At 37.3% G+C, this 21,337-nt stretch overlaps 1 protein-coding gene across 5 annotated transcripts in view; it reads right to left on the bottom strand.

The window, feature by feature from the left end:
* The window catches only part of yrk (Yes-related kinase), a 76,656-nt gene that overhangs the window by 5,503 nt on the left and 49,816 nt on the right, over positions 1–21,337 (bottom strand). For 4 of the 5 annotated variants that reach the window (XM_057827264.1, XM_057827267.1, XM_057827269.1 and 1 more), the window contains 3 exons: positions 7,514–7,693; positions 2,294–2,370; positions 2,073–2,226 (listed from right to left, as the gene is read on the bottom strand). In XM_057827264.1, the coding sequence (XP_057683247.1) occupies positions 2,073–2,226; positions 2,294–2,370; positions 7,514–7,693 (411 nt within the window). Of the gene's footprint in view, positions 1–2,072; positions 2,227–2,293; positions 2,371–7,513; positions 7,694–17,274; positions 17,431–21,337 lie in introns of all 5 variants that reach the window. The other variant, XM_057827265.1, reaches the window with a different exon arrangement.

Here is a 21,337-nt window from a genome sequence, read left to right as displayed (position 1 = left end):
ATAAGCAAGTGCCGCAGTGACTGAGAGCTGGGAGAGGGGGTGGGGGAGGCTGTGCAGCGAATGGAGCAGAACAAAGGCTGGTGAATTGGGAAAAAAAAAAATCTATCGCACGTCCTTGCAATGGGACTATCGCGCATGCGCACATCGCGATGGTGATGTTTAAACGATATATCGTTCAGGCTTAGTTCAGAGCAGAATACTCAGAGAGGTAAAAAAAAAAAGAACCCTAGAGTGTCTGCTAAAGACTTAAAGGCAGAAATCACTGACACAGTCTAATATCTCTGTGCACACATCAACTATATGTAAAACTGTGGCTAAGAATGATGTTCATGGACTCGACTGAGGAAGCCACTGCTGCCTAAAAAAACATTGTTGCTCGTGTAATGTTCGGAAAAAGGCACTTGAAAACTCCACAGAAGTTTTGGCAAAATATTTTGTGGACTGACGGAACCAAAACTGAATTGTTTGGGAGTAATGCACAACGTCATGTGTGGAGGAAAAATGGAACAGTACACCAACACCATCCCCACCGTGAAGCATGGAGGAGATAGCATCATGACTTGGGGCTGTTTTGCTACCTCGGGGCCTGGACAACTTGCAATCATTAATGGAAGAATGATTTCAAAACTTTATCAGGATGCTTTGCAGGAAAACTTGAGACCGTCTGTCAGACAGTTGAAGCTAAAAAGGGGATGGATGCTGCAACATGACAATGATTCAAACACAGAACTAAATCAACTCCAGAATGGTTTCAGAAGGAAAAATACACGTTGTGGAGTAGCCAAGTCCAGACTTGAACCCCATGGAGATGCTGTGGCATGACCTAAAGACAGTGATTCATGCCAAACATCCCAGGAATCTGACTGACCTACATCAGCTTTGTAGAGAAGAATTAGTCAAGATTAGATCTGATGTGCCAGACTGATCTGCAGCTACAGGAAGCGTCTGGTTGAAGTTATTGCTACCAAAGGGCACAGAACATTAAATGTGATGGTTCACTTCCTATTTTCCCCCTTCTGTCATTGTTTGCATGGTATCCTCATTAAAATATGAAATCCTATAAATGTTTGGGTGGTTTTAGTTTAAACGGACACTCTTTTTTCCATCTGTGTGATTTTGACAAAGATCAGATCACATTTGATGGTGCTTTTATACAAAAATGTTTGAAATTCCAAAAGGTTCAGATACTTTTCACACTGTATGTACATGTGCGATAAATACAGTACCATAACTATAACCTAACTAGATGAAAATTCCGTTATAGTATTTCCTTGTAACAATAAAATCTGTGTCAGCCCTTCTGCATTCGGCAACTATAACATTGTTTGTAATTTTGGTCACTCAAGTGTCCAGCGCATTAGTCGACACCCCATGTTAACACAGGCTGATCAGATTGTGAGAATTTTGGCCACGAATGATCAACGAAGTGATAAGAACAAACATGCAATCTTTTAGGTGAATCGTTTAGCTTTAAAGCACATCGATAACTTCTTGTCTGCTTGATTTAAGGCGCATGGCAAGGTAGAGCCACACTGGCGCTTTGAAGCTGGACGCAGTTCAAAATATTCCACTTCCAAGCATCTATTAGGCGCTTCCAGGAGTTCACACAACCAAGCACAGCACAGAAAGTCCCGGCGTCTCATCTACGTCGTGCTGAATCCATTTTGGGAGATTACGTGGGTTCCTCTGGTTTGATTCGGCAGTTTAAAACTTTGTCTACTTCAACCACACTTCATTCTGTCTTAACCGGAAGTCCGGAGTAGAAAAGGTCAAAGCTTGTGCCGTCCAATTTTCGCCTAGGAAACTTGTCTGTATAAATTTGCGTCGTATGGGTGGCCAACTTCACGGAGGTTTCAAACACACACGGGAATATCAACGTTCAAAACAATATTCCAGTATTCTTTTGCCCTATCGCTTTGTGGATCTGACCTGCTGTTATTTCCCTGCCACATTGTCTCACACTCTCTTTCAATCACGCATGTGCGATCTCATGCACACATTCAATAAAACACACCCAGTTATTTCTTGTTCTCTCCAATACACACACTTGTTCACGTTCTCATTAGACTTACCTTGTCTAGCAGTGTACTCGTTATCCTCGATGAGCCTGGCCAGACCAAAGTCTGCAATCTTGCACACCAGGTTGTCTCCGACGAGGATGTTGGCAGCACGCAGGTCCCTGTGGATGTAGTTCATCCTCTCGATGTAAGCCATACCGGCCGCGATCTGAAATCCCGCACTCTTATTATAAAGTCAAACATACATGTTCGTTTTTTATTTCATTGTCAATGACCTGCGCCGCCATGTCGACAAGCTGGGGTAGCTTAAGGTTTTGCCCCTCGCCATCTTTTAAGAAATCCAGTAAACTTCCTGTAAGGAGCCAGACAGACAGGAATGGTTGAATCTTGATTTAGGACAGTAGGATCAGAAATACTGAAATTTTTTTGCCTCAAAATTTAAGTATAAACTTTTGAATACCTGTCCAATGCAGTGAATGCTGTCCCTGAAAGGGTTAAAAGATTATATACAGTGGTACCTCAGGATACGAAAGCTTCGCTACAAGAAAAATTCATTTTACGAAAGGTTTTTCGAAGCTTTTTTGCTTCATATTGTGAAAAATGATAATCCTAAGAAAGATTATACACACTGTAATACATACAGGTAGTCCTTGGGTTACAAACAAGTTCCGTTCTTACGCTACCGACGTTACCCAAATTTCCATGTAAGTCAAAACTAACCCTTTAACTACCCCTAAATATATCCTAAATCTCAAAATTATTATCCAAAAAACGTGTACTATACATCATATTCATAAAATAAAGTAAAACATGGCGACAAAATGGTGGACGAGACACTGCTCCACGACTAATAAGACAAAACAAAAAAAAGACGACAGGAGACAAAATAGTGGTTGAGACTCTTGCGTCGTAAATAAGAGTGAGTGTGACAATATCTCGATACAGCGATATATCGCGATATTTTGCAACCCGCCAAGTATCGATACTTTTATTTGACATATTGTGCCATTGGACGCTGTAAACTGCTCAATGTTTGTTGAGCAGTTCCTTGGCGGTCCACTAGGGTCGCTCAAGAGTGGTGGTGAAGGTAAAGTGCGCACAAGTCTCCTACAGAAGAGGAGAGGAAGCTCCAAGTGGGTTAAAAAAAGAAAAAAGCTTTGTGGGAACGGTGGAGGAAAAAGTGACAAAAATATTGCTACAAATCACACATGTGGACACACATTATATTTTACACCAACAAGAAAGGAAGTAAGGTGAACACGGACTTTGCTGTATGCAAGAATTGTCTAAGAAAAATAAGGTTCACTGGCATCTGGTGACAAAGTGGACACGGATTTCTTCACTCCTTCGCTTTCATCACTTGAGGTAAAGAAAGTTTTGCAATGTAATTGATTTTTTAATTTACATGTATTATTTTGATGACATTTAGTGTTGAGTGTTTTAAAATAAACCAGGACCCTAAACTCGATGAAAATGAATATCGAAGAAGCCTACATGAATTTACTGATTTATGTGATATTATTTGAGAACCACTTTCCATCTAGTTTACAACACAAACTGTTATTACTGCCATTTTGATGCAAAAAGCTATACAAATGGTTTGAATAGCTTCCGAGATATGTAAGGTGATGTGCATGATAATTAATGTAGCCTACATATTAAAAATAGGTAATTATTGCATTTTTAATTTCTATACATTCAATTCATATTTCCTTAATTCACTCAATACTTCCAACACCAAAAAAAAAATCAGGATTTCAACTCAAAAGCTATTAAGTAACTAATATTTTTTGTTTTAGTTTGTTGTTTTTAAGGTGAGGAAAATTGTGAGTCCAACATCTCAAATACTGAAGCAGATGGTGGAACTGCTCAAACCAATGCTTTTGGCATCGAAGGTCAGATACGAAGAAAGGACCCACCAAATTTATCATTGCCCCACTCCAAGCTCAACTGCTGACTGACACCTACACCACTGTTTTTTTTTTTTCCTAAAGATTTAAAACTTTAAAGAAATTAAGGGTGCCATTCATCATGATCTCTCCAAGAGATATCAGTGGTTGTGGTTTGTTTCCTCTATATGTGCAGGTACACAATTTGCAGTAGATTCATATTTTACACCAATGTTGCACAGAAAAGGTGTCACTGTTTAATAAATGACTTAAACAGTATTTTTTCTATTTTGAAATATCTTTTTTTTTCTTCGTTTCAACAGTTATATCGTAGAATATCATCTATCAAATTTCTGACCAATATATCAATAATCGCTGTATCGTGATATCGTGAGATAATCGTTATCATGAGCCTTGTATCGTGAATCGTATCGCATCGTGAGGTGCCCTGAGGTTCCCACTCCTGGTCGTATAGTCGAAATCATGTAAATAGGGTACGTCATAACCATAATGTAATTACTAGGGCTGTCAAAATTATCGCATTAACGGGTGGTAATTAATTTTTTTAATTAATCCCTTTAAAATATTTGACGCAATTAACGCACATGCCCCGCTCAAACAGACTAAAATGACAGTACAGTGTAATCTTTACTTGTTACTTGTGTTTTTTGGAGTTTTGTCGCCCTCTGCTGGTGCTTGGGTGCGACCCATGAGCATTGTGTAATTATTAACAACGACAATGGCGGGGTACTGCTTTATTTTCTGATTGAAAATTTTACAAATTTGATCAAAACGATTTTAATATAAAATTTCTATAACTTGTACTAACATTTATCTTTTAAGAGCTGCAAATCTTTCTATCCATAGATCGCTTTGACAGAATGTTAATAATGTTAATGCCAACTTGTTGATTTATTGTTATAATAAACAAATACAGTACTTATGGACCATATGTTGAATGTATATATCCGTCTTGTGTCTTATATTTCCATTCCAACAATAATTTACAGAAAAATATGGCATATTTGAATGAATGAATATTTGATGGTTTGAATTGCGATTAATTACGATTAATTAATTTTTAAGCTGTAATTAACTCGATTAAAAATTTTAATCGTTTGACAGCCCGGGTAATTACGTTTGACTATTAATGTGAACAACCAAAATATACCCTCCACAATTTGCAACACAATGTTCATGTACCGGTAAATGATACAAAAGAATATAACTTTTTCAAGGCACAAACAGCGAAATGAAATAGCAAGCAAAGGTAGTCAAGTAGTCATGTGATAACGTCTGTAGGATGAGCTGTAACCTAACAAACTAGTTACACTATGTTGCATTACAAATAAAGACAGTTAATCAGAGGACATGACAGCAAATTTAATGGGGTGTTTTAGTAGAGCTTGGAACGAATTATGTGATTTGCATGTAAAACGCGATTCCTTATACAAAAAACTCAAGCTATAAAAGCAACTCCGCATTAATTTCATATCTTGAGGTACAACGGTATATACGTATACCGTTGTACCTCAAGATAGGAAATTAATTCATATATATAAACAGTGGGGCAAATAAGTATTAAGTCAACCACTAATTGTGCAAGTTCTCCCACTTGAAAATGTTAGAGAGGCCTGTAATTGTCAACATGGGTAAACCTCAACCATGAGAGACAGAATGTGTAAAAAAAAAAAAAAAAAAACAGAAACTCACAATTTTTGATTTTTAAAGAATTTATTTGCAAATTATGGTGGAAAATAAGTATTTGGTCAATACCAAAACTCCATCTCAATACTTTGTTACGTACCCTTTGTTGGCAATAATGGAGGCTAAACGTTTTCTGTTTTCTGTTTTCTTCACAAGCTTTTCACACACTGTTGCTGGTATTTTGGCCCATTCCTCCAAGCAGATCTCCTCTAGAGCAGTGATATTTTGGAGCTGTCGTTGGGCAGCACGGACTTTCAACTCCCTCTACAGATTTTCTATGGGGTTGAGATCTGGAGACTGGCTAGGCACTCCAGGACCTTGAAATGCTTCTTATGAAGCCACTCCTTTGGAGCCCTGGCTGTGTGTTTGGGATCATTGTCATGCTGAAAGACACAGCCATGTCTCATCTTCAATGCCCTTGCTGATGGAAGGAGATTTTCACTCAAAATCTCTCGATATTTGGCCCCATTCATTCTTTCCTTTACACAGATCAGTCGTCCTGGTCCCTTTGCAGAAAAACAGCCTCAAAGCACGATGTTTCCACCCCCATGCTTCACAGTGGGTATGGTGTTCTTCGGATGCAATTCAGTATTCTTTCTCCTCCAAACACGAGAACCTGTGTTTCTACTAAAAGGTTCTATTTTGGTTTCATCTGACCATAACACATTCTCCCAGTCCTCTTCTGTATCATCCAAATGCTCTCTAGCGAACCGCAGACGGGCCTGGACGTTTACTTTCTTCAGCAGGGGGACACGTCTGGCAGTGCAGGATTTGAGTCCCTGGCGGCGGATTGCGTTACTGATAGTAGCCTTTGTTACTGTGGTCCCAGCTCTCTTTAGGTCATTCACTAGGTCCCCCCGTGTGGTTCTGGGATTTTTGCTCACCGTTCTTGTTATCATTTTGACGCCACGGGGTGAGATCTTGCATGAAGTCCCAGGTCAAGGGAGATTATCAGTGGTCTTGTATGTCTTCCATTTTGTAATAATTGCTCCCACAGTTGATTTTTTTACATAAAGCGTTTTACCTATTGCAGATTCGGTCTTCCCAACCTGGTGCAGGTCTACAATTTTGTCTCTGGTGTCCTTCGACAGCTCTTTGGTCTTGGCCATAGTGGAGTTTGGAGTGTGACTGACTGAGGTTGTGGACAGGTGTCTTTTATACCGATAATGAGTTAAAACAGGTGCCATTAATACAGGTAACGAGTGGAGCCTTGTTAGACCTCGCTAGCAGAAGTTAGACCTCTTTGACAGTCAGAAATCTTGCTTGTTGTAGGTGACCAAATACTTCTTTTCCACTCTAATTTGGTAATAAATTCCTTAAAAATCAAACAATGTGATTTTCTGGGTTTTTTTCCACATTCTGTCACTCATGGTTGAGGTTTACCCATGTTGACGATTACACGCCTCTCTGATCTTTTCAAGGAGGAGAACTTGCACAATTGGTGATTGACTAAATACTTATTTGCCCCACTGTATATCTACAGTGGGGAGAACAAGTATTTGATACACTGACAATGGCAGTGTATCAAATACTTGTTCTCCCCACGGTATATAGTATATAAATATATATATATATATATATATATATATATATATATATTTTTTTTTTTTTTTTAAACATTTATTCAGTTACATTAATAAAAAAAGTAAATATTCAACTTTTAAAAACTCATTAAAGCTGCTTTTATTTTGCCAATAAAAAAAAGTTAAAAATAGTAAATATTTCCAATTTCTTTTTTTTATTTTAAAAAAGAAAAAATTATCTGTTTGGAAAAAAACTTTTCTTAAAGAAGGAAAATTAATATTGGGTGAAATTCTTTGTATTGCGTAACATCGAAGTTTTGTATCGTGGCGTATCAAACTGGCTCTCGCGGTGGAGAACCCTTGTATAAACGCGCACCTTGACTCATGAACTCGGTGATTATGTAGATGGGCTCCTCCGACACCACGGCGTACAGCTGCACCAACTTGTCATGGCGCAGCCTTTTCATGATCTGAGCCTCCTCCAGGAAGGCCTCGGGGGACATGGTGCCGGGCTTCAGGGTCTTCACCGCCACCTTGGTGGTCCCGTTCCACATGCCTGGCATGCAGATGCATCTAACGTCAGTACATACGCATATAGAACAGCACATATGATCAGTCAACGTGCAGAAAATATGAATGATCATGCACATGCACGTTGTCATGCATGCAAAGCAATACCTGAGCTACATGGACAGTACTTGGCTGGCTTTAAGGAGAGACTAGACACACAAAGTCAGCGCAGTCAAGTCATGAAAATAAAATAACAATGAAATAATAAAATATCTATTAATTTATTTATATCAGCTTTTTAAAACTACCACATAAGATTTTATTTGGAAATAAAAATACAGATTAATTAGTTGTTTTAACAATTCAATGATTATTTACTTCTCAGTAAAATGAAAACACCAAAAGATATTTTCTCAAATAAAAAAAATATTTGTGAATCTTTTTATGGAGGACCAGGACGGCTAACATTAAATGAATAAATGCATAGTTAAATAATCAAATGTGACATCCTATATTTTGTATTGTATTGTATTTATTTTTCCAATCTTATTTACTTCAACTGTTATTATTATTATGTTTTGAAGTTTACTACTGTAAATTTAACTCTATCTATCTTTCTGTCTATCTATTAGGGCTGCAACTAACGATTATTTTTGTAATCGATTAATCAGGGGATTAATTAAACGATTATTCGGAAAAATGTCACTTTTTTTTCAGTTACCTTCACAATTTAACTTGAAGTTGTTTTAGGCATGTTGTCAGTAACAATGAAGACAAAATAGATGACTATTTCCTTCAAAAATAATATTTCATTACGGTACAGTACTGTTTAAAGGGCATAAAACTTTTTAAATAAATGTTTGGAGTATAACACATGAAAACAATTTCTCAGTAGACAAAGAAGACAAAAGTCCTGTTCATTCAAATAAACAAAAGTGCTGCTGATTGACTTTTTTTTTTTGTGGGCAAATCGCTGATATAAATTGTGTCAATGACTCATTTATTTTCCTTAAACAAACTAAACAAAAAAATCGAATAAGGTATGTATGACAATTTTAGCTTGAATGGGAGTTTGTGTTAAAAGGAGACCGTTATATGGATGGGGTTATGTGTGTGGTTTCTTTATCAAAAAAAAAAAGAAAAAAAAAAAGAGACAAATTTACTATCTAACAAGAACTCAAGTGCTCATATGCTTCCCCCAAAGCACAACACAAAAGTACACTTAAGACACTGATTTGCATAATCGCTAACTAGAAACATCTTATCAACAAAGAACACAAACAATACAATTGGCTTCATTTACTCACCTCTGACGGATATACACTGGATCTAACAACACAAAAGACAATCTAACTCTCGACACTTGGTAATATTATTGATTCAGCAACCCAACCTGAGTGTAGCAGTAAACTCTCTCTCTCTTGCTCTAATCACTGGCGTGCACATGCAGCCTCACATCACGCACAAACAAGGACTCAAACGGGACTGCTCATAGCTGCCGGCAGTATTTGATTATCAAATTTGTTGGCAACTAATTTATTAATCGATTAGTTGCTACCTACCTACCTACCTACCTACCTACCTACATCTATCTCTATTTTTAGGTATGAATTTCATTATTATAAGTAAGGCTGCAACAACTAATAAATTAAATCGATTAATAAATTAGTTGCCAACTAATTTGATCATCGATTTTTGCCAGCAGCTATGAGCAGTCCCATTTGGGTCCTTGTTTCTGTGTAATGTAAGGCTGCACGTGCGCACGTCATAATTATTGGCACCCCTGAAAATTAAATTCAAATTATATGGGACCTTAATGGAAAAAAAGAGAAAAATCCAACCTTCAATACAAGTTTATTCATTCAGTGGGGAAAAAAATCCCACATAAAGAAAAAATTATTTGACATCAAAAAATGTGTGTCACAATTATTAGCACCCCTAGTGTTAATACTTTGTACAACCCCCTTTGCCAACAAAACAAGGTCTGGGGACTGGGATGGCCATGGGAGGAGCTTGATTTTGTGTCTGGTGAACCATTTCTGTGTAGAAAGCTCAATCTTGGTCTCATCTGACCAAAGGACACGGTCCCAGTTAAAGCCTGGAACCGTGTATATTTTTGTGTGAGACCAAGATTGAGCTTTTTGGCAACAAACACTCTAAGTGGGTCTGGCGTGCCACGAAAGATGTGCATGCTGAAAAGCACCTCATACCCACTGTGAAGTCTGGGGGTGGGTCAGTGATGCTGTGGGGCTGTTTCGCTTCCAAAGGCCCTGGGACTCTTGTTAGGGTGCATGCTATCATGAATGCTTTGAAATACCAGGACATTTTAAATCAAAATCGGTTGCCCTCTGCCCGAAAGCTGAAGATGGGTCGTCACTGGGTCTTTCAGCAAGACAATGACCCTAAACATATGGCCAAATCTACACAGAAATTGTTCACCAGACACAAAATCAAGCTCCTCCCATGGCCATCTCAGTCCCCAGACCTTGTTTTGTTGGCAAAAGGGGGTTGTACAAAGTATTAACACCAGGGGTGCTAATAATTGTGACACACATTATTTGATGTCAAATAATTTTTTCTTTATGTGGGATTTTTTCCCCACTGAATAAATGCACTTGTATTGAAGGTTGGATTTTTCTCTTTTTTTCCATTAAGGTCCCATATTATTTGAATTAAAAAAAAATATTAGAAGCTAACAAAAAATCTTTATCAGGGGTGCCAATAATTATGGAGGGCACTGTAATTGTTGCAAGAGAGAGAGAGAGAGAGTTCACTGCCGCAACTGCTGCTGTTGGGTTGCTGAATCAATGTTATGAAGTATTGAGAGTTAGATTGTCTTTTGTGTTGTTAGATCCAGTGTGCCTCCGTCAGAGGTGAGTAAATGATTGTATTGTTTTTATTCTTGATGAGAAGTTACTACTTAGCACGGAGCGCTAATCTAGTTAGCGATTATGCATATTAGTGTCTTAAGTGTCAGTTTGTATTGTGTTTTGGAGAAGCACTTGTGTTACTGATAGAAAGTAAAGTTGTCTCATTTCTTTTTAGAAAGAAACCACACACATCAAACTGTAAATTGTCATACAAAAGAGTGTCCTTTGAAATTGGATTTGGATTTTATTTATGGAAAACTGTTTGATAAAGAAACGGATTCAATACAGTCTGCCTCCTCCTTATTTGATTTTGCTGTTTAGTTTGTTTAAAGAAAATAAATGAGTCATAGAAACAATTTATATATCAGCAATTTGTCCACAAGAAAAAAATGTCAACATCACGTTTTTATTTGAATGAACAGTACTTTTGTCTGATTTGTGTACTGAGAAATTCTGATCATATTTTGTACTCAGAGCCTTTTTAAACAACTTTAACAAGTTTTATGTACTTAAAACATTACTGTTGTGAACTACAGTACAGTTAAAGTCAGGAAGCTGTAATAAAACATTTTTGTGTGGAAATAGTCATCCGTTTTGTCTTCACTGTTACTTACAACATGACGAAGACAACTTCAAGATAATTTGTGAAGGTAATCAAAAAAAGTGACATTTATCCGATTAATCGTTTCATTAATCGCCCGATTAATCGATTATAAAAAAATAATTGTTAGTTGCAGCCCTAATTATAAGTATTAGTTAGTAGTTTTACAAGTATTACAAGCAAGTATAAGTATTCATTATTATAAGTATGATAATTTCAATATTCATTTACATTGAAAATATAGTCCTTTATAAATAGCAGCGCAAGCAGTGAGATTGCTTTAGTAGATTATTATTAAATTGAGTATATTACCAATTGAAATGTCCTAAAATATTGGAAAATTCTAAATTTCACTTAATAATTTTATGGAATGGAAACATGTTTATCGATGATTCTTATCTGCATTCATATTTATTTTGATTGTATTTGGGCAAATACTGTTTTTGATTAAAGATAAACAATTAAAAAAAACTTTTAAATATGAGTAATTATTTGATGCAAAAGTCCTATACAGAGTACATTGACTTACAAGTTGAAGTAATTGGTGAATCAAATAATTTTGAAATGAATTGAAAAATCACTCATCTTTTCCAGTCACTCACAAACCAGAAACAGAAATGATCCCAACGTGTTTTTGAAGAAAAAACATTACTCTGCATTACAGTACTTTATCGAAAATATACTAGTATAATAGCATACTTAAACCAAATGCAAACTGCTTTTTTCATCATATGTCCACCTTGGCCAGGAGGAGGCAGTATACTGTAATTCAAACATATGATACGTTGATATTTGATGGCAAGGATTATTTTAGCAAGTTAGCTGGAGCAATATTAGAAACTGACTCTTATCTTGAAAAACACACCATTATACAGTAGGGGTGTGACAATATATGAAAAGGTAATATATTGTGATACTTTGTAGTCCAAAAGGTTATCGATATGCTACCACCAAGAATTGATATATTGTTTTAAAAAAGTGTGGTTTTTTTTTTGTTTTTTGTTGTTTTTTTTTTTTAAAGGAACTAACATATTGCTACCAAATTTCTCTATTAGAATCACGTTTAAGTTAGCTCACTGGCTGCCATTGACGGCGCTAGCAGTCCAGTCAAAATGAATTAGATGTCTAGCGCCGCCAATGGCACTGAAACCAGAGCATTCTGGTGCTGCAACGATTAATTGATTAACTCGAGTAATTCGATAACCAAAAACCTTTTAATCAAATTTTGCCTCTTCGAGGCAGTGTTGTTTTTGTCAACGATGACTATAACGAAAATATTTCGTTGACGAACAATTTTTTTCATGACAATGTCGAGATGATCACGAGCTAAGAACGTGTCTTGGGAGACTAAAACATAACGACACGAATGGCAGTTTTTGTCTGACAAGACAAGAATGCGCCATAGTTTCCTTCACATGTTAACAAAGTGGGAGATTTATCTGTCGCTAGCTTGCATCGTAGCAGTGTCTGATTGTGTCCGCTAGTGTCCTCTCCAGTCTTCCAGTTGCTTGTTTTGAGACACTCACAGTAAGATTTGTCTTTTTATATTGGCAAGAGAGAATATGCAATGTTGCTTTCACCTTTAAAGGTCTGTACTGAGTGATCATCACACACTAAATGTAATCCGTAGCGTTAGCATCACATTCGCTTTAGCCTTTGGCTATTGCTAACGGCGAGCGTCCTCTTAAACTTTCGGACAACTTTTTTTTTTTTTTTTACTTACAGTTTGTGGCGTCCAGGTGGGTATAATTAATTTAAAGTATTGTACAACTTTCCAGCTGAGTGTGTATTATCACATGATAGATTTGTAGATGCTGCAATATGTGTTCATCTGTCAATGTTCATTCAAAATAGTGGAACTTGGAAAACCTTTTTTACATTTATTTTAGGGCTGTCAAAATTATCGTGTTAACGGGCGGTAATTAATTTTTTAAATGAATCACGTTAAAATATTTGACGCAATTAAGGCACATGCCCCGCTCAAACAGATTAAAATGACAGCACAGTGCAATGTCACCTTGTTACTTGTGTTTTATGGAGTTTTGTCGCCCTCTGCTGGCGCTTGGATGCGACTGATCTTATGGGCTTCAGCACCCATGAGCATTGTGTAATGATTGACATCAACAATGGCGGGCTACTAGTTTATTTTTTGATTGAAAATTTTACAAATTTTATGAAAACGAAAACATTAAAAGGGGTTTTAATATAAAATTTCTATAACTTGTACTAACATTTATCTTTTAAGAACTACAAGTCTTTCTATCCATGGATCGCTTTAACAGAACGTTAATAATGTTAATGCCATCTTGTTGATTTATTGTTATAATAAACAAATACAGTACTTATGTACCGTATGTTGAATGTATATATCCATCTTGTGTCTTATCTTTCCATTCCAACAATAATTTACAGAAAAATATGGCATATTTTATAGATGGTTTGAATTGTGATTAATTACGATTAATTAATTTTAAGCTTTAATTAATTCTTAATCGTTTGACAGCCCTAATTTATTTATTTCTGGAATTAAACTTTCAAATATTACAGATGAAATATCGAGTAAACATCGACCAAAACAAGACAAAATTATTCTGAGTTTTTATCAGCAAAAACTAGACGAAGACCAACGCATTTTGAAATGACTAAAATATGACTAACTAGAAACTGCAATTTCTGGAGAAATTACTCTGGAGCTTTGCTGTGTGGAGATACAGATCTTAGCACCACCTAGGTTGGTTCGGGGACATTTCGGGGACAATATCAGGTCACTTCCTGTTGATTTGGGTCCTGGTCATATCAGGTCATTTGGGAAGAGTTTAAGGGGCGCATCCTGGTCTATCAGGTCATTTGGGGACAGTTGGGGGCGTGCCCTAGACATATCAGGTCATTTGGGGACATTTGGGGGGCGTGTCCTAGACATATCAGGTCATTTGGGGACATTTTGGGGACGCACCCTATTGATATCTGGTCATTTCCTGTTGATTTGGGGACATTTGTTTTTTTGCCATTGAAAATGAAAGGGAAATTTGGGCGTCCTTGGCCGTCAGTGGCATCCACCTACATTTGCGTCAATGGAATCCAAGTACATTGGCATCAATAAAATCAACAAATATGGCCGTCAATGGCATTAAACAAAGTAATTGCCATTGGAAATGAATGGGAAATTTGGACGTCCAAGGCCGTCAATGGCATCAACATCAATATGCGTCAATGGAATCCAAGTACATTGGCATCAATAAAATTGATATACATGGCCGTCAGTGGCATCTGTCTAAATTGGCCTCAATGCAATGTTAATGCCACTGGAAATGAATAGGAAATTTGCATGTCCATGGGCATCAAAGGCATCGACTTTCATATGTGTCAATGGAATCGGGGACATTTGGGGGACACGTCCTATTGATACCTGTTCATTTCCTGTTGATTTGGGGATATTTGTTGTTGTTGTTTTTTTGCCACTGAAAATGAATGGGAAATTTGGACTTCCATGGCCGTCAGTGACTTACATATGCATCAATGGAATCCAAGTACATTGGCACCAATAGATTCAACATACATGGCCGTCAATGGCATCAATGCAATGTGAATTCCATTGGAAATTCCACACAAGTACACAATCGCAAATGAGGTGTAATATGGCTGAATCCAGCTGCTCCCTGTTAAAATAGACATAAGGTATGTTTTTGTTTGAGCTAATATGTTTGTTTATGCATTCGTTATTTAGTTTTGAAGTATATTTAGCACTCCTTGGTGTGAATATGTGTTTGAACGATTTATTAAGAGTTTGGGAAAAAAATAGCATTTTATAGTACAGGGTGACTATATTTTGATTTCCAAAAAAGAGGACACCCGGCCCGGCCTCGAGATACTTGAATTTTACCCGAAGTCCACTCAAAGATGCCTATATAACTTTAATATATTTAAAGTGTGCCTCCTCCGTCTGGTTAGAAAAATTCAGTTTTATTTAAGAAAAAAAAAAAAAAAAAAAAAAAAACAGGCCTATTGCCATATAGTATACTGGACTGTCTCAGAAAACTAGAATACACAATATTCTAATTTTTTGAGACAGTCCTGTGTATATATACAGGACTGTCTCAGGAAATTAGAATACACAATATTCTAATTTCCTGACTGTCTCAGGAAATTAGAATATTGTGTTCCTGACTGTCTCAGGAAATTAGAATATTGTGTATTCTAATTTCCTGAGACAGTCCTGTATATATACACAGGACTGTCTCAAAAAATTAGAATATTGTGTATTCTAATTTTCTGAGACAGTCCAGTATGTTATACACTATATGGAAATATCTTTTTTACCCAACACGCTTTATTCTTCCAAAAAAAAAAAAAAAAAAAATCAAACCTTTAAAAAAAAAAAACGAATAATGACTAATATATATATATATATATATATATATATATATATATATATATATATATATATATATATATATATATATATCGTGCCAACTCAACATTTTTATAAATTACTATCACTATTTGTCGTTGACAAATTGTTATTCCCACTCAATTTTTATTCTCATTCAGTGTTCTAGATTGTACGCAAACAGTAACCGAAATAAACTGACAAGCTATTCAACCAGCATGTTTCCAAATGCAGCAGTTTAAAACTACATAGCCCATAATGCCTAGAGCGGCTGAGCGCACTGATAGCTACCCTGTTAGCGAGTACTGGGCGAGGCAAAATCAAACTTTGCTATAAAAGTTTACAATCATCGGCAGCGCAATAATGCGACACCAAACGGGATTTTACAGATTACGCCAGTACAAATCTCCGACAGAAGTCAACAGTTGCCATTATATTCCTATTTATCGTAAAAAACTGTCAACTGGGCAGGCGCTCCTATTTAAAATATAATACTAACATTCAACCAAATACACGAACACAGAACAATTAATACAAGACTAATACAATATACTGCATCTCTGTTTACACATATAACGTGATCGACATTAACAGGAGAGAAACCTGCAGAATGGTGTATGGAGCCATGTCTTAAAACTCCTTGCTGTAGTCTGGTTTCTTTCCAAACTGTCAACCGTCATTAGATGGTGGTAATTCCACATGAAACAAAGGGTAAACTGCCAACAAAAAACAAGAAGATGTACTCCTTCTCCCGCCCCTACAAGTCAGAGCCACATCAACGCAGGCAGGCGCTGCTTCTGAGCGGCTGGAGGTTTTCTCTTCAAATTGGTCCCGTGAAAAATCATTAAAAAACGGACATTTTCATGAATTTATGAAACCCGGCCGGACCCTCCGGAGAGCACGTAATAAAAGGACATGTCCGGGCAAAAGAGGACATTTGGTCACCCTATTATAGCATGTAAGCTAGCAGACACTTGCTATGCAAGTTAGCCAATTGCTCTTTTGTTGTACTTCAATCCACATTTAGTTATTTTTTGATATAATTTGAGGCTAAGCTCAGGTATTTCATTTTTAAATGCACTTATTGCTCTTGTGAAATGACAGTGCAATTCTGCTTCGTTTGAAGAAAAACACTTCTTTTTTTTGTAGCCGCATGTAAATGCTCTTTTAAAAGTGCAATCTTAGCAAGCCATAATAATCATCGCAAGCATAAACACTTTGCTTTACATCCCCTAAAATTTAGTCCGCTACATATTAGAAGTTCATTATCCGATTACTTGAGTATTCGAACCAACCATTCAATGGATTGATTACTTTAATAAGTGATAGCTGAAGCCCTAGAGTATTCATATTCATTTGAGGGCATTTTTAGGTTACTTCCTGTTGATTTTGAGTCACTTCCTATTAATTTGGGGACATTCTTGAGTCACTTCCCTTTAAGGTAGCCAAAATCAACAGGAATTGAACTGTAAATGCTCCAAAATCAACAGGAGGTGACCCGTGAATGCCTCAAAATTAAACTCATTGGTTTCCATTGACTGCCATAGACGTTTAAAGTGGGAGGGGTGGCAGCGAATGAACGAATGTTCATCCGCTGCCACCCTCCCAGTTTAAACGGATGGATGTCTACTAGTGATGAACTCATTCCAATTGATGAAAAGATCTTGTTTTTCTGTTTATTAGTTGTTTTGTCAAATATTCTAGAATGAATATTCTACAAATGTTGATAATGAGCTGATTGTGGTGTTTTTTTATGTGTGTGGTCTCACCCATCCACACGTCCCCAAAGCAGCCGTGTCCCAGCTTCCTCTGCAGGGACAGCATGGACCGGGGCACCTCCCAGGCGTCCCGGCCCAGGCCCAAGGTGAGCGGCGTGCTGTTAGGACACACCTTGGTCAGGTAGTAGCACAGCCCGTCATTAGTGTCTTGGAATGGAGGGATGGAGTGACGGAAGGATGGGAAGAAGGGTGACAAAGACGAATGATGAGAGGGTGATGATACATGCACATGCGATGACGGAGGGAGGCGCACACCTGGATTTACGTTTTTCAAAAACAGTTCAGACATTATATGACGTGACAAAAGTATTGGAACATGGAGTTTTTGAGGTCATATTTAACATCATCATGCTGCGAGTACAGGTAGTCCCCGGGTTACGATCGAGTTCCGTTCCTATGCTGGCGATGTCACCCGAATTTTCATATAAGTTTGAATTAACCCTTTAAGTACCCCTAAATAACCTTTAAATCTCAAAATAACAATCCAAAAACATGTACTGTATTATACACAGGGGTGAGAGTGGCCAGAAGATTACCACGGAGCCAGACAAACCTCCTAAAACCACAGAAATGCAAAGAAAACTGCTTTTAGTGGTTATACCTATAACACACAATAATACACAATAGGTTTTACACATGAATTAGGCTACTGTATTACACTTACAGTAACAAGGCATACATAAGAAACTGATTTTAATTCGGAATTGCATTTTTTTTCAATGATGTGCAAATAACAGTTAACAAAAACACCATACAATAACACCGACCTCCATCTCTTCATTCTTATTTTCCCTCATTTCCTCACATCTAAATGCAAAACCTCAATTTTAACTACTTAAGAATATAGGCTGTACAGTACAGTACATTAGAATTGTAGATAATGTAAATTTTGACTTGAGAAAAAAAGTACTATATATTAACAGAAATATTTGACAGCGGCGTCATAAGACTGCCATAAGACCGTCATAATTGTGACATGGCACTATCATGGCCATTAATGAATACTTATGACAGACGTCATTAAATGTCATCCGGCAAATTATGTCACTAACTCCATTTACAGTTGGGCAAATAAGTACTTAGTCAACCACTAACTGTGCAAGTTCTACCACTTGAAATTATTAGAGAGGCTTGTAATTGTCAACATGGGTAAACCTTAACCATGAGAGACAGAATCTGAAAAAAAAAAAAAAAAAAAAACAGAAAATCACATTGTTTGATTTTTAAAGAATTTATTTGCAAATCATGGTGGAAAATAAGTATTTGGTCAATACCAAAAGTTCATCTCAATACTTTGTTATGTACCCTTTGTTGGCAATAACGGAGGCCAAACGTTTTCTGTAACTCTTCACAAGCTTTTCACACACTGTTGCTGGTATTTTGGCCCATTCCTCCATGCAGATATCCTCTAGAGCAGTGATGTTTTGGGGCTGTCGTTGGGCAACACGGACTTTCAACTCCTTCCACAGATTTTCTATGGGGTTGATATCTGGAGACTGGCTAGGCCACTCCAGGACCTTAAAATGCTTTTTATGACGCCACTCCTTTGTTGCCCTGGCTGTGTGTTTGGGATCATTGTCATGCTGAAAGACCCAGCCATGTCTCATCTTCAATGCCCTTGCTGATGGAAGGACATTTTCACTCAAAATCTCTCGATACATGGCCCCATTCATTCTTTCCTTTACACAGATCAATCGTTCTGGTCCCTTTGCAGACAAACAGTCCCAAAGAATGATGTTTCCACCCCCATGCTTCACAGTGGGTATGGTGTTCTTCGGATGCAATTCAGTATTCTTTCTCCTCCAAACACGAGAACCTGTGTTTCTACCAAAATGTTTTATTTTGGTTTCATCTGACCAGAACACATTCTCCCATTCCTCTTCTGGATCATCCAAATGCTCTCTAACGAACCGCAGACGGGCCTGGACGTGTACTGGCTTCAGCAGGGGGACACGTCTGGCAGGGCAGGATTTGAGTCCCTGGCGGCGTATTGTGTTACTGATAGTAGCCTTTGTTACTGTGGTCCCAGCTCTCTGTAGGTCATTCACTAGGTTCCCCTGTGTGGTTCTGGGATTTTTGCTCACCGTTCTTGTTATCATTTTGACGCCACAGGGTGAGATCTTGCATGGAGCCCCAGATCGAGGGAGATTATCAGTGGTCTTGTATGTCTTCCATTTTCTAATAATTGCTCTCACAGTTGATTTTTTTACACCAAGCGTTTTACCTATTGCAGATTCAGTCTTCCCAGTCTGGTGCAGGTCTACAATTTTTGTCTCTGGTGTCCTCCGACAGCTCTTTGGTCTTGGCTATAGTGGAGTTTGGAGTGTGACTGACTGAAGTTGTGGACAGGTGTCTTTTATACCGATAATGAGTTAAAACAGGTGCCATTAATACAGGTAACGAGTGGAGCCTTGTGAGACCTCGTTAGAACCCCGATGGAAGAAGTTAGACCTCTTTGACAGCCAGGAATCTTACTTGTTTGTAGGTGACCAAATACTTATTTTCCATTCTAATTTGGAAATAAATTCTTTAAAAATCAAACAATGTGATTTTCTGTTTTTTTTTCCACATTCTGTCTCTCATGGTTGAGGTTTACCCATGTTGACAATTACAGGCCTGGGTGGACTAAATACTTATTTGCCCCACTGTATGTCCAGCTCGGATCTTTTACATGTACTGTATTCAGATTTGCCCGATGACACAAAATGACTTGTCATAAGTATTCATTAATGTTTATGGCAGAGTCATGTCGTAATTATGATGGTCTTATGACAATTTTATGGCGCCACTGCTGATTAAAATGTTACCAAATACCAGAGCTAGCAGTTAATGAAACAACTGGAAGAGTAGCTGAATAAATAATTAGCACAGAACAGGAATTTGGATTGTTATTTACATCTGTAGCACTGCAACGCATGCTAGGATACACAACGATACACGATACGCAAGAAAGCCCGCAAACAGTTTGCTGAAGACATGTCAACAAAGCACATGGATTACTGGAACCATGTCCTATGCTCTGATGAGACAGGCGGGCTTTCTTGTGGACCGTCTTCAGAAGAGGCTTCCTCCTGGGGTGACAGCCATGCACATCAATTTGATGTAGAATGCGGCGTATGGTCTGAGCAATCACAAACTGACCCTCCCACCTCTTCAATCTCTGCAGCAATGCTGACAGCACTCCTGTAACAAGTCACATGACATTTTGGAGGGAAAATGACAAGCTGTACTCAATTTGGACATTTAGGGATGGACGTAGTTTCTAAGGGGTGTACTCACTTTTGTTGCCAGGGGTTTGGAAATTAATGGCTATATTTTGAGTTATTTTGAGGGGAAAATAAATTAACTATATTATATAAGCTGCACACAGACGACTTTTCATTGGGTCAAAGTGTCATTTTGTTAGTGTTGTCCCATGAAAATATATACTTAAATATCTGCAGAAATGCGAGCGGTGTACTCACTTTTGTGATACACTGTAAAGCTTTCAAATAAAAAAAAATTTGGGCTGTCAAACGACTAACATTTTTAATCGAGTTAATTACAGCTTAAAAATTAATTAATCGTAATTAATCGCAATTCAAACCATCTATAAAATATGCCATATTTTTCTGTAAATTACTGTTGGAATGGAAAGATAAGAAACAAGATGGATATATACATTCAACATACGATACATAAGTACTGTATTTGTTTATTATAACAATAACTCAACAAGATGGCATTAACATTATTAACATTCTAAACAAAGCGATCCATGGATAGAAAGACTTGTAGTTCTTAAAAGATAAATGTTATTACAAGTTTTAGAAATTTTATATTAAAACCCCTCTTAATGTTTTCGTTTTAATAAAATTTGTAAAATGTTCAATCAAATAATTAACTAGTAGTCCGCCATTGTTGAGGTCAATAATTACACAATGTTCATGGGTGCTGAAGCCCATAAAATCAGTCGCACCCAAGCGCCAGCAGAGGGCGACAAAACTCCAAAAAACACAAGTAACAAGTGGACATTGCACTGCTGCTGTCATTTTAATCTGTTTGAGCGGGGCAT

The sequence above is a fragment of the Corythoichthys intestinalis genome, chromosome 22, assembly GCF_030265065.1.
Source record: "Corythoichthys intestinalis isolate RoL2023-P3 chromosome 22, ASM3026506v1, whole genome shotgun sequence".
Taxonomy (NCBI): domain Eukaryota; kingdom Metazoa; phylum Chordata; class Actinopteri; order Syngnathiformes; family Syngnathidae; genus Corythoichthys; species Corythoichthys intestinalis.
The sequence above is the reverse complement of the archived record's forward strand: the minus strand, read 5'-3'. Positions and strand labels throughout refer to the sequence as shown.